Source organism: Zootoca vivipara, chromosome 3, assembly GCF_963506605.1.
Source record: "Zootoca vivipara chromosome 3, rZooViv1.1, whole genome shotgun sequence".
Lineage (NCBI taxonomy): Eukaryota > Metazoa > Chordata > Lepidosauria > Squamata > Lacertidae > Zootoca > Zootoca vivipara.
In genome coordinates this window covers 60,893,854-60,912,615 of record NC_083278.1, presented here as the reverse complement: position 1 = coordinate 60,912,615, position 18,762 = coordinate 60,893,854, and the positions used below count along the sequence as shown (strand labels likewise).

Genomic DNA, 18,762 nt, shown 5'->3' with positions numbered 1-18,762 from the left:
TGGGAGCTGAATAGTTCCCCCCCAAAAAAAAGCCTTCTCCCGTGCCCCATCAGTTATCGTACTGTGTTAAAATGACTCTACACCTTATCATTCTTTCCATTGGCAAATACCAGAAAGAACATCCATGTACATAGGCAAGTGAAGGTTCAGTGTGCCTTGACTTGCTGGCTTTTGTCTGGAAAGAACATTGAAGATGAGTTGTAGTCCAAAACATCATTGGATCTGAACTCTAGAATCATAGAGTTGGAAAGGGCCCTTAGGATCATCTCCAACCCCCTGTAATGCAGGAATATGTAGCTTTCCCTTCAGGAGATCAAACCTGCAACCTGGAGGACAGCAGGTTGGCAATGGCTGATTGAGATTAACTTCCTCACTCTCTGCTTCTCAGGAAAGTGTCCCAGGAAGGGCAAGCCAGGAGTTAGACTCTCAAGATCCTTCCTAGAACAAGCTAGTACAGCTGCCTTTCTATCATCTGTTTTGTTCTCCACAATTAGGATTATTCCCTGTGGATGGAAAGAATTGATTTTGGATGCACAAGAGTAGCAATTTTTGAATCGTTGAATGGGCTTCCTGATGCATTTGAGCACTCCCACAGACCTTAATATTATTGCCTTCAGTTATCTTAGGGGGGAAGAAGAAGGCAACAACTGAAAACCAATCACCATTGTTACTGTCACAGAAAGGAAAGGGGCGCATTGCCTCTAATTAACCAGTCGGCTATTTTGGCCTCGGCTGTTTTCCTCCTCCTTCTCAATATTACATTACAAGAACTGACAAATAGAGGAAAACAAAGAATAGGGGACATGTCTGTGTTCCTGCAGATCTATCAACATTGCTTTCATATGTGTCTGAGCTATTGACATTTGTTTATAAGCTGAGCCTTTGTGTGTGATATTTCGGAAGGCAAATTTAAAATGTATAAAGAGGGCTACTGTTGCTTGAATGATAGTATTTGCTCTGCAGAGCATCTTATAGTGGCAATTTGCTCTAGATGGCAGAGTGGCAAGGTTTTGTAGCCACAATGTCTCTTGCATGTTACCTCTTGTCCTTTATGACACATTTTGCTGAACCGTAGGTAGCATTGTAGAATAGATTTGCTAGTCTTGTGATAGCTGCTGCTAATTGTCAATATCTTTCTCTGCTTGCAGAGTTCAAGACCAGGATTGTTCCAGGGATCTTATTTCAATATTTCTGGAGAAAAGGGACTTCTGGAGCATCACGGATCTAACCTGTTCCCTGAGAGTCCTACTGACTATGTCTTCAGCCACCTCCCACTACACTCTCAGCAGCAGCTTCGTGCACCCATCCCAATGATGCCCATTGGCGGCATCCAAATGGTCCACTCGGTACCTTCAGCCCTTTCAGGTTTACATCCTCCGTCCATCTTGTCCCTCCCCAAAGAGGGCTCTGGTGAAAAGAAGAGGGCAGCTTCGGAAACCATCACTCAAGAATCGTGCATTGTTTTGAAGCACCATGAGAAGCGCACCTGCCCTCACGCTCTGCACACTGCGGCTCAAGGCGCTGCATCGCCTTCTCAGCTGCTGCTGCTGCAACAAAGCACTTCGGAAGACGGCGTCGTCGAGAGGGAGCAGGAGGAAAACATACAGACTTGTACAAAAGCCATAGCTTCTCTCCGAATCGCAGCCGAGGAAGGCCTACATGGGACAGAGCAGTCGCAGAGGGATTCTGAGCCTCCGCAGGAACCCTCGGAAAGTGCACATTTTAGCATTAAACACTTTAGTGGCTCTGAGCCAGGCCAGATCTGTGCCTCAGCCACCTCCCCTGACTTGCACAGTGGCGAAAAGGACCTTTTTGGTACATCACAGACTGCAGTATCTCATTCCACCTTTTACAGCAAAAGCAGTGCGGATGTCAGACAGTTAGGCTATCTTAGTAAGAAAGATTCCCCATCAAGCACACCGGAAAGAAGAGAATCACCCTCCGAAAAAAGCAACCCACAGCGATCTGAAAATGTGTGAAGACTTTAATACATGTGTTTACTTCGACCCCCGACTCCCCTCCCCTAGTGATAGAAGGAAGTATTCATCTTTATAGCATGCCGGTTCTAAGTTACAGTAGTTTGCTATTATATATACTTTTGTTATATCAAAAGAATTGAGTAAAACTACGAGTCATCATGAGCCTGACCAAAATGAAATTTCAAAGTTCTTATTGGGTCTGGTACTTTTAACCTGTACAGATGTTTGTGCCTTTTCTTTACTTTTGCTTATATTCTTATAAGCATTTTTTTAGCAGTAATTTGTACATATTTTAGAATTTGTGTATCTGCTTTGTAATAAATGTAATTTCTTTCCTTTTTTGGACACTTTGACCTAAACGATGTAAAGCAAAAAACAAAAAAAGCATCAATATATATGTGAGGTTGCACTAAAATATTTTTATATGATTAAAACTGAACAGCTTTTATGTACAGCTCTGATTCTGTAATACTAATATTTATTTACTTTGTTTCATAAATTGTACATTTTTTCTTAATGTTGCGGATTGCTTTTCTATGTGAAGCATGGGATTTACTGTTGCATTATTAGAACAAAAAAAATGTATATTGTAAACAAGATATTTAAACTAGAGTATCTTATTCTGCACTTATGCATTAGTTTAAAACAAAAATAAGATAAAAGGATGTATCAGTCCATTCTTAACTCTTGTAATTTTTTGTCTCTTGTTTGCTGGATCGACTATAACTTAAAAGTGCTGATTGTGGTTTTAAAAAGATAGTACCGTAAAGCATTAAAGTAAAACCATGTGCTATTGTGAGTTTTTTCAAAGCTTTATAAAACAGTTATAAATATATTAAAAGTATTTGGTCTTATGTGAACATGTTGCTCTATATGCTCCTTTAAAAGAAAATGGGAAAACATTCCACCCCATGTAAATATGTGCGAATTAAAAAAAGCAAAAGAAAAAAAAGCGGTGCAATTTCATGTAGATTGTTTGGACACTTAAAAGCCTCACCCTGCTCCAAGTGAAGTCAGTGGAAGTTGTGAATTTGACTTGGACGGAAGCAGGATCAGGTGATAGGGCACCACATATCTTTATTAAAGTGTCTTTAAAAAAGAAAAGAAGAAGAAGAATGGAACTCTGGCTCCCTTGGCTTTGACTATAGCGGAATCAGGCTTCCAGCTCAGGTGAGAAAGCATGTTTGACTGTATAGATCTCTGTTATCGGCGGGGCCGGTAGTTGTGGTCGTCAGTGCTGGGCACTGCATGCAGCAGGTGGAGCCATGGAAATGACCTGGGGGGGGGGGGGCTCCATACCAGTTGATAGCCAAGGAGCCTAGTCATATTGCCAAGTTATCTCACTCGTATGTGGGGACTTTAGGGTGGGTTAGGGGAGGGAATTTTAGACGAAGGCTTGACAGCCATTTCTGGACAACCAAGACAACCGGTAGGCATTTTTTCACCAGAATAAAAATTACCATCCCCATATGTCTTATCTAAGGGAAAAGGTCAGCGGAGAAAATAAATTCTCTCCTTCGAGATTTAGGGCATTTATAGCATGCAGTGGTTTCAGGAGGAGACAGGAAAGAACCATTGCTTATTTGTTTGGAAGGCATGATGGAGGCTGCTCCCTTCACCCTGCCCCTCCCCAATATACATACACGCAAGTCAAGAAAATTCTGGGGTCTATTTCTGTGCTATTTAGTGGATTATAATTCTGTGAAAAAAGTTTGTATATTGAATTGCAATACATTTAAGGAGTGTTCTTTAAAAAAAGAAATAAATATACAGTTACATTACATACCTAGCGTCTAGTTTTCATGTGTTTTATTTTTTTTCCTCCAGGCTAGCAATGACGCTCTCTTAGGCTGCAATCCTATGCTTCTATATGAATGAATAAGCCCCATAGAAATGAGTCTACTTCCAAATAAAGACTTATAGGATTGGACGGCATGTTGCATAATGTGACATTTGGTTGGGCATGAGCACGCATGTAACTGGCCTGGTTTTGCATGAAATAACAGTAAAAGCCTATGGGCTATTGACGCTTTGGCTGTCTTGCCTATCGCTATGTTTCTGCCAAATATTTTATATCCATTGCACACTTCTGAATAAGGAAAAAATCAGCATAAAACATCATCTGAGCACCGCCCATACTCAAACGTTTAAACCTCTTGACCTGAGTATCTTCCAAAGAGATGAGTCTGCAACAGCTTGTTGTCTGTAAACAACCTGACAAATCTGTAATTATTAATCTGCACATATTTCAGGATTACAACCCAGCAATGATTTAAATAAGCAATGCACTTACCTCTATATTCCATTGTAGTCCAGGTACTTAAGAGTAAGCAGGGGGGGGGGATTAGCAGTGCTAAGTCTCTGCCGATACCGTGTTCTATGTTGGTAAAAGACGACCTACCTCTCTTTGGTAGCTTTTAACAAGAGACACAGGGTGTCATTGTTACCCTAGGCTCATTTTCTTTTAATTTGTTGGTAAAATGTCAATGAAATGTGGATATCTTTGGTTAAATTAAGGAACAGGGATGTGGTATTCTTCCTCATTGTGTTTGCTACGTGTTTGAGCTGATTGCTGTGAACTGCCCTGAGATCTACGGGTCTGTATACTGTATACAAGGACTGTATACAAATTTAATAAATAATAATAATAATTCCAATATAGTTCCAGCTCCCCCTCATTTTTGCACAATAATATATAGAACACATTCCTGGACAGACATATACACAAAAAGGCTATTTTGGGTTGGTTTATCCATATCACTTTTCAGGGACAACCCCTTTGGCATGACACAATAGTTATCTGGGATCGTTCCTATAATTGGTAGGTGCCATAATCTTTGTACAGTGGTACCTCGGTTTGCGACCGCAATCCGTTCCATGGAGGCGGTCGCTCCCCGAAGGCACGCTTCTGTGCACCCGACGCCGTGGAACCCGGATGTAAACACTTCCAGGTCCGTGGCGGTCGCTCGCCGAGGTAATCGTAAACCAAGGTTTGACTGTATTTCTCTCTCACCCCAGGCTTCATTATATGGTAGCAATTTGAACTCATTTATGTACCAGAAGAGCTTGTTTTCAACTAAGAGTATCCAGAACTTGGGGAAAGGAATGTAGCTCAGTATTGGACCACATGCTTTGCTTGCAAAAGATGCCACATACAATTCTGGTATCTCCAGTTATGTCTGAGAAAGAATCCTGTCTGAAACTTTCAAGAGCTGCTTCCAGTTGATGAACACAAGGCTAAACATGGACCAGTGGTCTGGCTCAGTAAGGCAGCCTTCTGTGTAAGCAGCAGCTTTGCATCTTGCAAACGCCAGTTTGCATATTGTACTGTCAAACTGAATTCTTCCCTCTCTTTCAGACAAGTCCTAGAACAGGGCCATCCATTTCCAAGGGATTTGAGATCTGCACATAAAAATGTAAACAGCAAGCTATTCATCTCTATGCAGATACTTTTAAGTGTTTGCATTTAGTATCCACTGAACTAGAAATAAAACATGAACAAAAAGGATGTTCCAATTCTGTAACACAAAAAATAAGGCTTATGCTTTTAAAAAGTAAATACAGTATATGTAAACAGTTTCAATGCTTGCCTTAGTGCATCATATCTATAGGGGAGGTGTGATCCTGATTTCCTGCTATTGTGTTTCTGATTTCCTGCTATAAGTGGTTCATAAATAAAATACCTATTCAGGCTTCCAAACACTCATGAAGAAAAGATAGGCCTACACATTTCTAGCCCCTTCCGATATTTTTTCTGCATTCCCAGAGAAACATCTGGTGCAGTCTTTATGATATCATCCATCCAGCATCTCACTACGTGAAAATATCTGTAGAAGACGGCACCTGAATACCTACACTAAGCAAGTGGATTCCACTTCTAAACACACACTTGCCTTTCTAGTACAGTCCCAAAGGGTTTAATTAAGTTTTCACAAGCAGAGGGATGCAGAAACATTGTCCCAAATCTCTTCCAAACTGAAGATTTGCATACTAAATTCTAACAGTACAAATATCTCTGTGCATTTCCAAATGGCAAGTCTCTCATTGCTGCATCTTTTTGTTGTTTTCTTTTTATATGCATCAAATTCTTTTACAACAGTACAAATAAAATGGTGGGTGATAGCTGGGAGCACTGCAGATGGTCAGAAGAAGACATCTGGCCAGGAATCAAGAAAAAGGTCGAGAAAAATTTCATTGTATGTCCTGGAATTTCTCATTTTTCTGCTGAACATAATTTCCATTTCCCATAAGTCTCGCTGTATCTACCAAACTCTTCTTGCTTAAGCTTCCAGGCTCTTGCCATTTGCAATCGTTTACTCAAGTCTCCTGGGTTTCTTTACTTTGCATTCACGGTTAGAACTGCTCTTTCTGCCACCCCCACTTAACTCCAGTCTCTGCTGCTGCCTGTTTGGAGAGGTTTCCTTTAATCCCAGAGGCTGGCATGGAGCAGGTGTGATGGGGCAAGTATGTATGGGTATGTGCAGATCCCTTCATTTCTAGTCACAACTAGCAGGGCATGCAACTAACAAGACATGTGGTGACCTCAACTTGGAAAGAGTAACCCGGTAAATTCCAGCAACTGGATCAATAATTGGCAATGAGAATTTATGACCCAGAGTAATTCACAGAAAGGCGGGAGAAGGAGATTTTCCATCCCTCCATTTTCCACCACCCACAAGCACCCCACACATTCCTGTGGAAGATGTTTCAATGGCTCTTGCTCAAACTGGGAAAACATCGCTCAGAAAACACCAATCAGCAGAAGTCTTGTTTATTTCAGTACATCCTCAACACACCTTTTCATTTAGGAAAAGGCCCAAGCAGCTAAAAATAAAAGTAATAGTTAAACAGGATTAAAGTGACTAAGAGAGAAAATAAAATTCAGAACCTAAGAAGAGTCTGCTGGTAAAGGCCAGCGGTCCTTCTAGTTCAGCATCCTGTTCTCACAGTGGCCGACTAGATGCCAGTGAGAAACCCACAGTCAGGATTCGAGCACAAGAGCGCTCTCCCCTCCTGTGGTTTCCAGAAACTGGTGTTCAAAAACATTACTGCCTCCAGCAGTGAAGGCAGAACATACTGTAAGTATCAGGATTAGAAGCCACCAGTAGCCTACTCCTCCGTAAATTTGTCTAACCCTTTTTTAAAGCCATCCAAGTTGGTGGCCATTGCTACAAATTCCATCGTTTCACTATGTGATGCGCCTGCTAAAAAGGAGATTAAAAACTAAATGCATATCAAGATATGCATTTAAGATATCTTGATATGGGAGGGGGAGGGGAGGGAGGTTTATTGGTTTGTGTTTTTTGTCCTTGTTTTTATCATGTACGGTATTTTGTATTTTATGCTGTAATGTTGCAAACCCAGCTGAGATCTACAGATGAAGGGCAGCATTCAAATTTAATGAATGAATAAGAAATGAAGCCACCTCTGAAGAAGGTGATAGAAAGATGTCAAGGAGAGGGATCTCCAGGGAGCCACCTCTCTACCAGCCACCTGTCTCTACCAAACACGTCTCGGATCTGGATACAGGTAGGTAGCCATGTTGGTCTGCCATAGTTTTTATTTTGTTCAGATCTGGATGAGATACAAAATAGTGCCTCCCCAGCAAATCATAAAGAATGGGCAGGATTATGCCAGAAAAGATATTCTTTTGGTATCCTGATCTGAAAGCATGCAGGGTGTTAGAGGTGAGATGATGCCCATCTTCCCCTTACCCCTTCCAACGTCAATTTGTAGTAGAGGTTGGGCTCCTGAGAGTCTTCCCTCATGGAAAGTGAAATTTGCATACATTTTCCTGGGGGAAGGAAAACTCTTAAGGCACCCAAGCTCATTAAAAAAAATATGCTCCAAATAATATATATTTTTATTTAAATGATGCTAGGAGTGATTTCGACTATAGACATACCATCCACAATATCTAGCGAGGTCTTGCTAAATTATAGGAATGGAAAACATCACATTTAAAAAGTAATTTGAAAATGGTGTTCCCCAACTCTTCTTACACACACACACACACACACACACACACACACACACACACACACACACTGGTCTTTCAGGTCTTTCAGATTCTAAAACTTCAGTAGTGAGGACATTTTTAGTCACTTGCATTTGTACACAATCCCAAACTGGAATATCAACAACCTCAGATATGTTGATGACACAACCGTGATGGCAGAAAGTGAGGAGGAATTAAAGAACCTTTTAATGAGGGTGAAAGAGGAGAGTGCAAAATATGGTCTAAAGCTCAACATCAAAAACCTAAGATCATGGCCACTGGTCCCATCACCTCCTGGCAAATAGAAGGGGAAGAAATGGAAGCAGTGAGAGATTTTACTTTCTTGGGCTCCTTGATCACTGCAGATGGTGACAGCAGTCACGAAATTAAAAGACGCCTGCTTCTTGGGAGAAAAGCAATGACAAACCTAGACAGCATCTTAAAAAGCAGAGACATCACCTTGCCGACAAAGGTCCGTATAGTTAAAGCTATGGTTTTCCCAGTAGTGATGTATGGAAGTGAGAGCTGGACCATAAAGAAGGCTGATCGCTGATGAATTGATGCTTTTGAATTATGGTGCTGGAGGAGACTCTTGAGAGTCCCATGGACTGCAAGAAGATCAAACCTATCCATTCTTAAGGAAATCAGCCCTGAGTGCTCCCTGGAAGGACAGATCCTGAAGCTGAGGCTCCAATACTTTCGCCACCTCATGAGAAGAGAAAACTCCCTGGAAAAGACCCTGATGTTGGGAAAGATGGAGGGCACAAGGAGAAGGGGATGACAGAGGATGAGATGGTTGGACAGTGTTCTCGAAGCTACGAACATGAGTATGACCAAGCTGCGGGAGGCAGTGGAAGACAGGAGTGCCTGGCATGCGCTGGTCCATGGGGTCACAAAGAGTCGGACATGACTAAACAACTAAACAACATTCGTACACAAGCTTCTTGACAAGCTGCCTATTTCCTCAAAATCATTGTTGTCAGCTCCATATTGAAAGCGTTAAGATTCACCAGTGTCACTGTGCTCTGAACAGGTGATGCAAAAAGTGACACCCAGAGAGCCCACAGGGGGACTGTCCAAAATTTACTCTAGCAGCCAAGGTTTGGAATGTGCAGCCAGCCTTTTCCATATTGTAGCTAATGAAAAGCCACAACAGAGTTGGAAGGTGCATATCAGGCTGTTTGGCAGTGGAATTTGCTGCCAAGGAATGTGGTGGAGTCTCCTTCTTTGGAGGTCTTTAAACAGAGGCTTGACAGGCATATGTCAAGAATGCTTTGATGGTGTTTCCTGCTTGGCAGGGGGTTGGACTGGATGGCCCTTGTGGTCTCTTCCAACTCTATGATTCTAACAACACAACACAAGTTGCTTAAATGGCTTACAGACTGCTAATTAACTCTCACTGCAAATGAGATTTCATTTTTATTTTGGATTGGGGGAGGGGGAGTGGTTTTATTACATTTATTTGGCTGGCAGCCAATGCTACAACTCACTATGAAGCAAGTAAAGCTGAAGTCCTTCTGCAGCAACATATGGATGTTTGGGAAGTATGAGTCATAAATGGAACCAGATGCAAAGAAAAATAAAGCAAGTTATGAAAGAAAGATAGATGGTTGCAACTGTCCTTAAATAGCTATCAGTATTATTACTTCTGATGCTAAGCCCACTATTGGGGGGCAGAGCCGCAGCTAGGTGATCTTGCGCCCCTGGCAGAACCATCCAGATTGCGCCCCCTAGCCATGGACAAATTATGTAGCTCTTATTTCTGCCTGTCCTCCAACCCCAACCCCCTTCCACCCATTCAATTCACCCTCTACTTAAAACCAATTTTTATGAGGCAACAATCAATCTTTACGGGCATCTTTTTTAAAGCCAATTTTGTGCCGCCCCACCCCCCCACTGCCCATTTCACCACCCCCTAACTACAGCCCTGTTGGGGGGGGCAGATCAAATCTGCACATTCATGGCTTCTTTTGAATGATGGATGTGGAGATGCTCCTTCAGGTACCGGTATACAGGGCTAGAAGCCATTTGGGGTAAAGATGTACATGCTGAGAGCTCCTATATGTGAGGAGGCAACCTGATTACCTGTCCCTGCCCCAGTCCGCATGGCCAAAGGTCAGGAACTATAGGAATTGTAGTCCACCACCAACTTTTATAGACACCTTCACCAACCTCATGATTTCCAGAAGTTTTGTGCTACAGCTTCCACCAGTCAGTCCTACCAAGTTGGGTGGGGCCATTAGGAGTTGCTGTCCAAAACAGCTGGAGGGCATCAGGTTGGCGAAGGCTACTTTATACGCTTTGACCCTTGAATGCCAGCTGATCAGCTCATGCACATTTCAGTAGCAAGACATGATGCCCTAACTGAACGAATACAAAACAGAGGTATGCATTAGCCCTTGAAAGCAACAGTGTTAAATTGAACGCAGTATTAAGGAACCAGGCAATGAGCAAATATTGAAATTGTGCAGTGGAAAGCGACGGCATAGTTTTTGCTTCAGCCTGAAACCTTCTTTGGTGTGTCCATCATCCAGGGAGGAGTTTTTCTGTGTTTGAAAGGGCTGCCTCATCCCCGAAGAAAAGTGAAAAGGATCACATTTTCCTATACATTGAGAAATGTCACAGCTGCACAGTTGTGCTTAGGTAGCAGGAGGGTGGGAGAAAAGACCATAGCTGTCAAGTTTTCCCTTTTCTCGCGAGGAAGCCTATTCAGCATAAGGGAATTTCCCTTTAAAAAGGGAGAACTTGACAGCTATGGAAAAGACCCACCCACTTTGTTCCTCCAGGCCCGGGGGGGGGGGGGGGAAGCGACATATCCTATCATGTGCACTATTTTTCCAAATGGAAAAAACCCCTTAAAATCAGGAGGGAAAAAATCCTTTCAGATGAGAAGTTGCCACAGAGCATTCAGATGAAGGATACAGTGATAAAACTCCACAGCCTTTAGCTGTCAGATCCTAAAGAGCTATTTCAGCTTGATAGTGCTAGCAGTGGATTGTGTCTCACTTGATAACATGGCATACTATGGTAGATGTGCATTGCTGAGCTGAGCCACACACCTTCACCTGAGGGCCCGTCCACAATTCCTACAAGCAGTTACCCCCTTGCCCTGCTCTTTTACCTGGCCTTTAGCTGTAACTAAGAGCAAATGTCAAATTGGAGAAAACCCATTTTTTTGCCACCTATGTCCAGGCATTTAAATGCATTTAGCTCTTCAAGTTCCTTTAAGCCATTAAAGGGTTAAAATACTCTCAACATTCCCCCCATTAACTCTAATCGTTGCACCTGTTAAAGGTTTCCTCCTGAGGCAACTGGTTCTGGCCTTTGCGTGTTTCCTGCAGGAGGAGTTCTCTACTGGGTAAGCATTATTCATAACCATTGGTTTACAGATATTTGGTTGTATCATTAAAATGTGGACATCATTTTTTAGATTGCTTTGAGAAAAGTTTTCTAGCTTGCATCTCAATTAATTAGGGTAATAATTAATAATTACATCTTATTAGGGTTTTTCTGTTTCAATCTAGAGGTTTGTTCTGGTTTTAATTTGCTTTTTTCCTCAGTGTATATTGTTTTATATTTCTAGTTTTTGCTTAACAAGAGCTCTTATAAACAATTTTATAATTACTTTCATATTTACTTACTATAAGACGTTGATAGTGCATTGTACACTACTATTGCATTTCCCATTTATTTCTCATATCTATTGTGTCCCTCACAATTGCTAAAATCAATTGGGCCTCAAATGAATATTTCTTCATGTACTTAAGAGTCCTTTTCTCCTGATATCATATGGAAGTACCCAACCTGGGGCCCATAGGTACTATGGCACCTCTGAAGGCCCCTGGGTGGGTGCCCCAAACTCTAAGCTATCACTTTCTTAAAAATCAAGTCTCCAGCCCTCTTAGAAAAAAAGTTATGAGGCAAAAAAAATGCAGATACACTCTGTGAAATGAGATTGGTGCAGCTTCCTTGCATATTTTTCCTGGTACCAAGGAATTCTCCCTGTTGTTATTAGATAGCAATAACATTGATGTTTGTGTGTCAGAGAGTGATCTCCATAGTCAGGACCAGCAGGACATAGCTGATTTCCTATGGAAAGCCTAGGGCTCTTAGTTGTTGTTGTCTCTCTGTGATTTTGTGTTATGCTATGCGCCCTGTGGCAGCCATTTTGTGTTGCGTCCATGGCAGCCATTTTGTGACCGGCACCCCTAGCATTCCCTCAGAATTCAAAATGTGCCCACTAGTCCAAAAATATTGATGACGCCTGTCATGGTAAAGAAACGGCAAAACTGTAATTAAGAAGCAAAGGTGAGGTTGCATTTTCACATGTGCAATGTCTTCAGGTCAAATTTGATGTGATGCTACTTGCATGCTAAGGTGCAGGTTTTGAAAGGTGCAGTTAGCACCAGCTGGGGGTGGCAGTGGCTGACCAGTAGCAGGAACACTGTCAGCTGTGTAAGGGAAATTTAACCCTTTCTTCCCCTGCTGAAGTGCTCGTCATCCCTCATCTAGAAGGTGGTTTTGCATTGAGAGGAAAAACCCCACTGGTGTCAATGGGGGGATTTGCCCCCAAAGTAAACACCAGCTGCATGTTTCTGGTACTGTAGCTACTGAGAGAATGCAATGCACATGCAACTTATGAAAGAGGCTTTCTGAAAGCATTCCTAGGAGGACAAAGGTTCTTTCATAAACCCTATACACATGACTTTCAGACACTGAACAGGACAGCAAACCCCAAGAACATTCCCACCTTTCCAGGCTCATAAACTGAAGCAAATTATGCCAAGGTCAGAATAGAGAAGATTTAAGCAAGACTTCCTAAGGATGGGATGAAGATACAGTATAATAAAAGCTCAATTCCAATGTTAAAGCCAGGAAAAAAAAGATGTCTCTGCATTTTACCCATCCTAGTAGCATTTTCTCTGCTGGCAATATTGTCAGAAAGTTTCTTTCATAAACAAAGCAAGAGTTTCCCCAGATCTCGCTGTGGCAGAATTGTCCCTTCTGGACACATTGTAACAAGCACAGCAGAATAACGCCTACAAGGGAACCCTTGGTTGTACATAGAATAGCTTGATTTTATGCTCTGTCCGCTGCCTTGAAGATTTCTATACAGAAAGGTGGTCTGCACACTAACAAATGAAAAATTAAGCTCAAGAGCAGTTTCTGAAATACTCTGTTCCAAGAGGCATGGCAACAAGAAAAGGCAGCCATGTGCTTCCTGAGCCTTCCTTATCTCCTCACAGAGAGAAACGGCTGCAAGATGTACCTAAGGCCAACCCTTTTCTTTCTTGGCTAGAGAATTCCATCCATGTTTTTGTCTGTCTGTTGTTATTCCCTCACCTACTGTCTGTCACAAACACAGAAGAAAATTGTTAACAGAGATGGCAGAAGAAAGTCTCTCTTAGGGTGCTCTGAATGGGATTCACTTAAGGCAGCCTTCTACAACCCGGCCCTTCCTAGGCATCTTTGGAGTACACCTCCCGTCAACCCCCATCCCATAGTATACAGCCTAAGTTGGGGAAGGCTGATTTAAAGTATTGAAAAAAAGAAGGGCCATAGCATCTGCCTTGCACTCAGAAGGTCCTAGGCTCAATCTCCAAGTAGGCCTGGGATACAACCCTGCCTTAACCCCTGGCAGTTGCTGCCAGTCAGTGTTGACAATATTGAGTTAGATGGACCAATATAAGGGAGCTTCCTAGGTTTCTGTGTTCCTATGAAAGACAAAACCAAGTAAGGAGTAAAAATGTGGATCACATGAAATAAGGATGTGCCTCTTTGCAGGGCAGGGATGATATATACGTAACATCTTTTCCCTTCAGACTAGTATTCCATTCTTAATTTTTTTTTCTCTTAATGCCTCTTTGTCTCAGCCTAGTATTTCCTCACTTTTGCTTCTTTCCATTTTCCCATACTGTGACATGCTGGCAGGAGGAATAGACTGTCGTGACAATGTAACATTTGACCGTGCTGTCAGTATTTGATATTTGACACCTGATATTTGTTATCAGTATTTGATGTGCAATAATATTTGATGTCTAATTCCTCATATTCGAGTTTTACTGCTTGATTTGACAGCCAGGGTCGAGCATTTACTATTTTCTAAGATCTATTTGAAATTCAGTGGTAGCTTTTCCATCATGTGGGTTCATTCCTATATCCAGTATTGCACAGCCATCAAGATCCCAAATCTCTCCTCTTCGAAACTGGGGCAGGCTCATGCATTTTAATGGCTCAATTCCTGTGTACGCACGTCAACAGAGAATCTGACATTGGTTTTGAAAAGGAGTCATTTTAAAAAGGAGGTTATTTCTGGCTAAATAGAAAACTACATAGCTTTCCATTTTGTCAGCATCATGTGCTTCAGGGTTTCTTTCCTTTTTTTACATTTATCTTAATGGTTTCAAGAGCACTAGAGGGATATCTGTGGATAAAAGGAGCTATAGAAATACCCATTTTCATTTTGTTATAGCCCTGCATTCAGCCAAAGGACTTCTTTTTCCAGGTATTGTAAATCTCCTTGCATAGCTTAACTCCGAAGCATATAAACCCACTGCAACCTTAAGCAGTTACTCTCTCAGGTGGGCAACATATGCCTGGAAACTTGCGATGCACAGAGGCCTTTTTATAGCCCACAAACTGCCTAAGACATTCCATTGTCTTTTTTTGTTAGATCAAATAATGTGGGTTCTCTGGCACCAAGGAGTACTAAAATCATCCCCAAATCTTGTGTTTTATCTCCCCATGATTTCTCAATCAGTTCCATGTTTTGTTACCCAGATTTACACAGCGTGGTCCTACACCCAAAGGTGCCACGCCTCTCCATTTCTGCAAAGTTTGCTCACCTTGCCCTTTACTGCTTTTCTAGCTTGTTTCACCACTTTGATGCCTGATTTGCAGGCATTGCCCTGATCTGAACCACTTGCATTGCGCTACTTATTGACTAAGCACTGATGTGCCTATGATGTCTATACATTTTTTTTTCTGGTAGGCTGTTTCATGTGCCCATGAGTGAAGCCTCATCAGCCCCAACTAGCACAGCTGATGGGAGCTGTGATCCAAAGCATATGGAAAGCATTACATAGTGGGAGGCTGGTTTGAAGCTATTATTTTGTGTGCTCGTTTTGAATCTTCATTTCTGTAGCAAATCGGGAAGGACGCCACTTATTTCTTATGGGGTGTGTAAAGAGGTACCTGGCATTCTGGTTTGGCATTGTGGCATGATTGATACTTTGTGGCATGACCTCGTTGTTTGTAAGGTGGTGGTGGGGTTTTAAATAAGAATTAGAAGAGACCAAAATATTCTGACCCAAGAAAAGAATGGTATCTCTCTTATAAAGTGAAACTGAGTAGGTGATACAGCAAGAGCCACGGAAGAATATTCTAGAATGGCTGAGAGTAGTTATTAATATCCCTGTTGCTAGACAATTTTGTTTGAGAGTGTGTGGGCTGCTGCTTCCACATCTCTCAACCCATTTCACTGTTTTTCTTCAGTGTATTCCATTATGTATGTGACATTCTAATTTCCAGTCCCTTAATGCTCATTGAACTGGTAAGACACAGTTACATTCTGTAAGAAAACGAGAAGAGGATAATGATATAGTATGGCCATTTTGGGAAAAGGACAGAATCCCATTCTACTCAGTAGTATTGTTAGGAAGCACGGACATAATTCAGCTCAAACTAAGCACTTTTGGAATAATGCTGTTGTAGTATTTCTTTATTTCAGGATTTATATCCTACCCTACAAAAACTTTCTTAAGGCCATTTATACAACATAATGAATATTTTAATAAAATACAGATTAAAAATAGCTTACAAAAACAGCAATGTTGCTGGACTACAGTTTCCAGCATCCTTAATCATTGGCCATGCTAGGCGGGGTTATTTTTTTATTATTTTTTTAAACGGCGGGAGAGGTAGGATTAAAGTGCTTAAAAGAGAGAGAGAGAGAGAGAGAGAGAGAGCGCAAATCATGTTTGCAATCCTATGCAATAAAAAAATCACAGGATAATTAAGCATGCAATTAACTCGCACTGATTTAACTTGGAAAATCTTAAAGCATGTAATTGTGACAAAATGCTGCTACCTGCTTTTCTTGAATGTATACCCCAAGAAATAAAAAGGCCTCTGAGCCAGGTGAGGTACTATGTGCTTATATCAGGGATGCAACATCTGTGGCTTTCCAGAAGTTGTTGGATCCTAATGGACTGGGGCAATATCTATACAGTATATAAATAAGTAGTAGAAGCCAGTGAAGATGACAGAGGCCTGGCATAATATGATTGTATTGGCTGGTCCCAGTTAACATCCATGCTGCCCAACTCAAATGTTTAGATCATGTAAGGCAGCCCTACATGTACCTGATTGCAGTGACATAGCACTCAGAGAAACTGCATGAAATAAGTAATTCAAACAAAGCAGAGGTACATATCAAGGCCTCCCGCAGATGACCTGTTTCTTCAACTCTCATCCTGATTTGCTCACACAAAACATATGCAGTGATTAAACTGTGCCTGAGCTTTACAGATCATTTTTCTCTGGTTTTGTTTATTGGACAAGTATATGATAATGAGAATTCACCCTAAATTCATCCTGATTTTGCTTATGTTTACACATCTTCCCATTAACTGTCTATTGAGCCCGCATTTTTCAGTCACTTTCCAAAGTGCAAAAAGGCAGTTTTTGGTTTGTTTGCTTTTATAGAAAAGTGGATTTGTTGTGCTCTGTGTGCTTTAATCCACTTTTAATTGTGCAGACCTAAAGTTCTGGTATGTGCAAAATACTGACCATCTGTGGGTACCCCCAAAAAGCTAAAGCCAATGCAATTGCCAATGCAACTATTATATTAAGCAAAAGCACCAGTCTAAAATACAGGAGCTGAGAAGGAATATAATTAAACATCAAATCCCTGTTGCTAAAGAAGTTTTTAATTGCTGTTCAAAATAAATAAATCCTGATAGGTCTCCTCACTCTTTCTACATCCACAAAGCTGCTAATAGAAAGGACTCATGACTCGTGTTCACTCATCAAAGGGCCTAAGACAATGGCATGGAGATCAAGGCCTCTATGGGAGGACTATATAAGAGAAAATGGTCCTCAAGGTAACTGGGTCTTGGACTATTTAGGGCTTTAAAGGCCAAGACCAGTACTTTCTGCTGAGCTCAGAAACCAAAAGACAGTGAAATTGACACAGAAACAGAGTTATGTGTTCTGAGCAATGAGAACCAAACTTTGGCCTCTACATTTTGAACCCATACAAGTTTCTGGTGTGTTTTTGAAAGGCAGTCCCTTCTACCACAAGCAGAGATCTTTTTGTAGTCCATCTGTTCATAACAGAACTAGTTCCAACCCCCACCACTAAGGAAGATTACGTGATTGCAGCTCTCAACAAAGCCCATGTGGTGTTCATGCCCAGGGTTAAAGGAAGGAGTGAGAAATGCATGGTGGAATGGTGCCCTGACACAGAAACATTATCATCTTGTTGAGATTCAGTAATGTCAGAAGATAAGCTCTCTGGCTTATGTGAGAATGACCGTGTAGTCATCTATCCTTTTTCCTCTGTCTTTGTCTTCTGCATATGGGGAAAGATGTACAATGAAGGACGCTGAGCCAGACATGCTGTCAAAGTCAGATTAGAGAGCTGCCTTGAGAAACACCAACCTCAGGGCAGCTGGAAATGGTGGGTCTTGTTGAAAAGAGCTGCCGTCCGGTGTCACTGCTGCTGTCAGCTGGCTGACTTCAGACTCTCTGCCCAAGGCTCTTAGCACTGTCACTTTGTGACAAGATTCCCATTCTCATCCTTAGAGACTGACTATCATCAGGTTTGCTTCTAGGCACTGGCTGCGGAGAGTACAGAGGGGACCCTCGGTAACACTAATATAATGTGAAACCTCTCTGGGATAAGAGAAAGATGAAGAAGAGAAACAAGTCAGCCTCTCTTTTTCTTCTGCTCAGATATTTCTTACACTCTTTGCATACAAAACCAGAATTCACAGACTGTGTCTGATTCTGCTTATGCACAAGTAAGAAGGGTGCTAATTTCCAGGGATCCAAGGGTGACTGTTGCAATACCTCTCCTGACATGGTGAAAGTGAGTATAACATAAGATGACAAATGCATATATTTTGGTTCAGAGCTTATTATGGCTCACTAAGCTACACTGTGTCAGTCAGAGGCGTCATCTTCTCAAGATGATTGAGGGTTCCAGTGTTGTACTATCCTGATGTCACACACATGACGTTGTGAGGAGCCAGGGGGCAGAGCCAAATGCCTTTTGATCATTGAGGGGGCCTGTCCCCTAAAAAAACATTGGGGTGAAAGTGCCTCAGCCCCCCAGGAGCTGGCACCTATGGTGCCAGTGAACATGTGTAATTTGCTGGTATGATCTGCTGGTGTCCAGTATAATCTCAGGAACCTTCACCCACTCCAGACGTAGCTACTCAAGATGCATATTTATATACAGTACAGACATTTGTAATTGTTACTTGCAGTGATCTACACACAAAAAAACTGGGTAACATGAAAGCCATGTGTGGATGATTGCAAAAATAAAATAAAAATGGTCACACCTACATGCTGAAATGGCCCTAAACTGTTCTTGGTTGAGTTAGCTGGCTTGAACTAACTCAGAACATGGTGTACCTTAATTTTCAGAATCTATATTTGGGCAATACCTTTATTAGGCCAACCAAAATGTTACAAACAAGTGTGCAAGCTTTTGAGTTCTCTAGAATGCTACTTCAGGCAAGATAGTGGGGTAGGGTGGGGAGAGAGAGTTGATGG

At 41.8% G+C, this 18,762-nt stretch overlaps 1 protein-coding gene across 3 annotated transcripts in view; it reads left to right on the top strand.

Moving 5' to 3' along the window:
* HIVEP2 (HIVEP zinc finger 2) overlaps positions 1 to 7,185 on the top strand; it is a 155,015-nt gene extending 147,830 nt beyond the window's left edge. For all 3 annotated transcript variants that reach the window (XM_035108846.2, XM_035108847.2, XM_035108848.2), the window contains exon 10: positions 1,149 to 7,185. In XM_035108846.2, coding sequence (XP_034964737.1) covers positions 1,149 to 1,979 — 831 coding nt within the window. In that variant the 3' untranslated portion in view covers positions 1,980 to 7,185. The remainder of the gene's footprint in view (positions 1 to 1,148) is intronic.
* Positions 7,186 to 18,762: the final 11,577 nt, after the last annotated feature.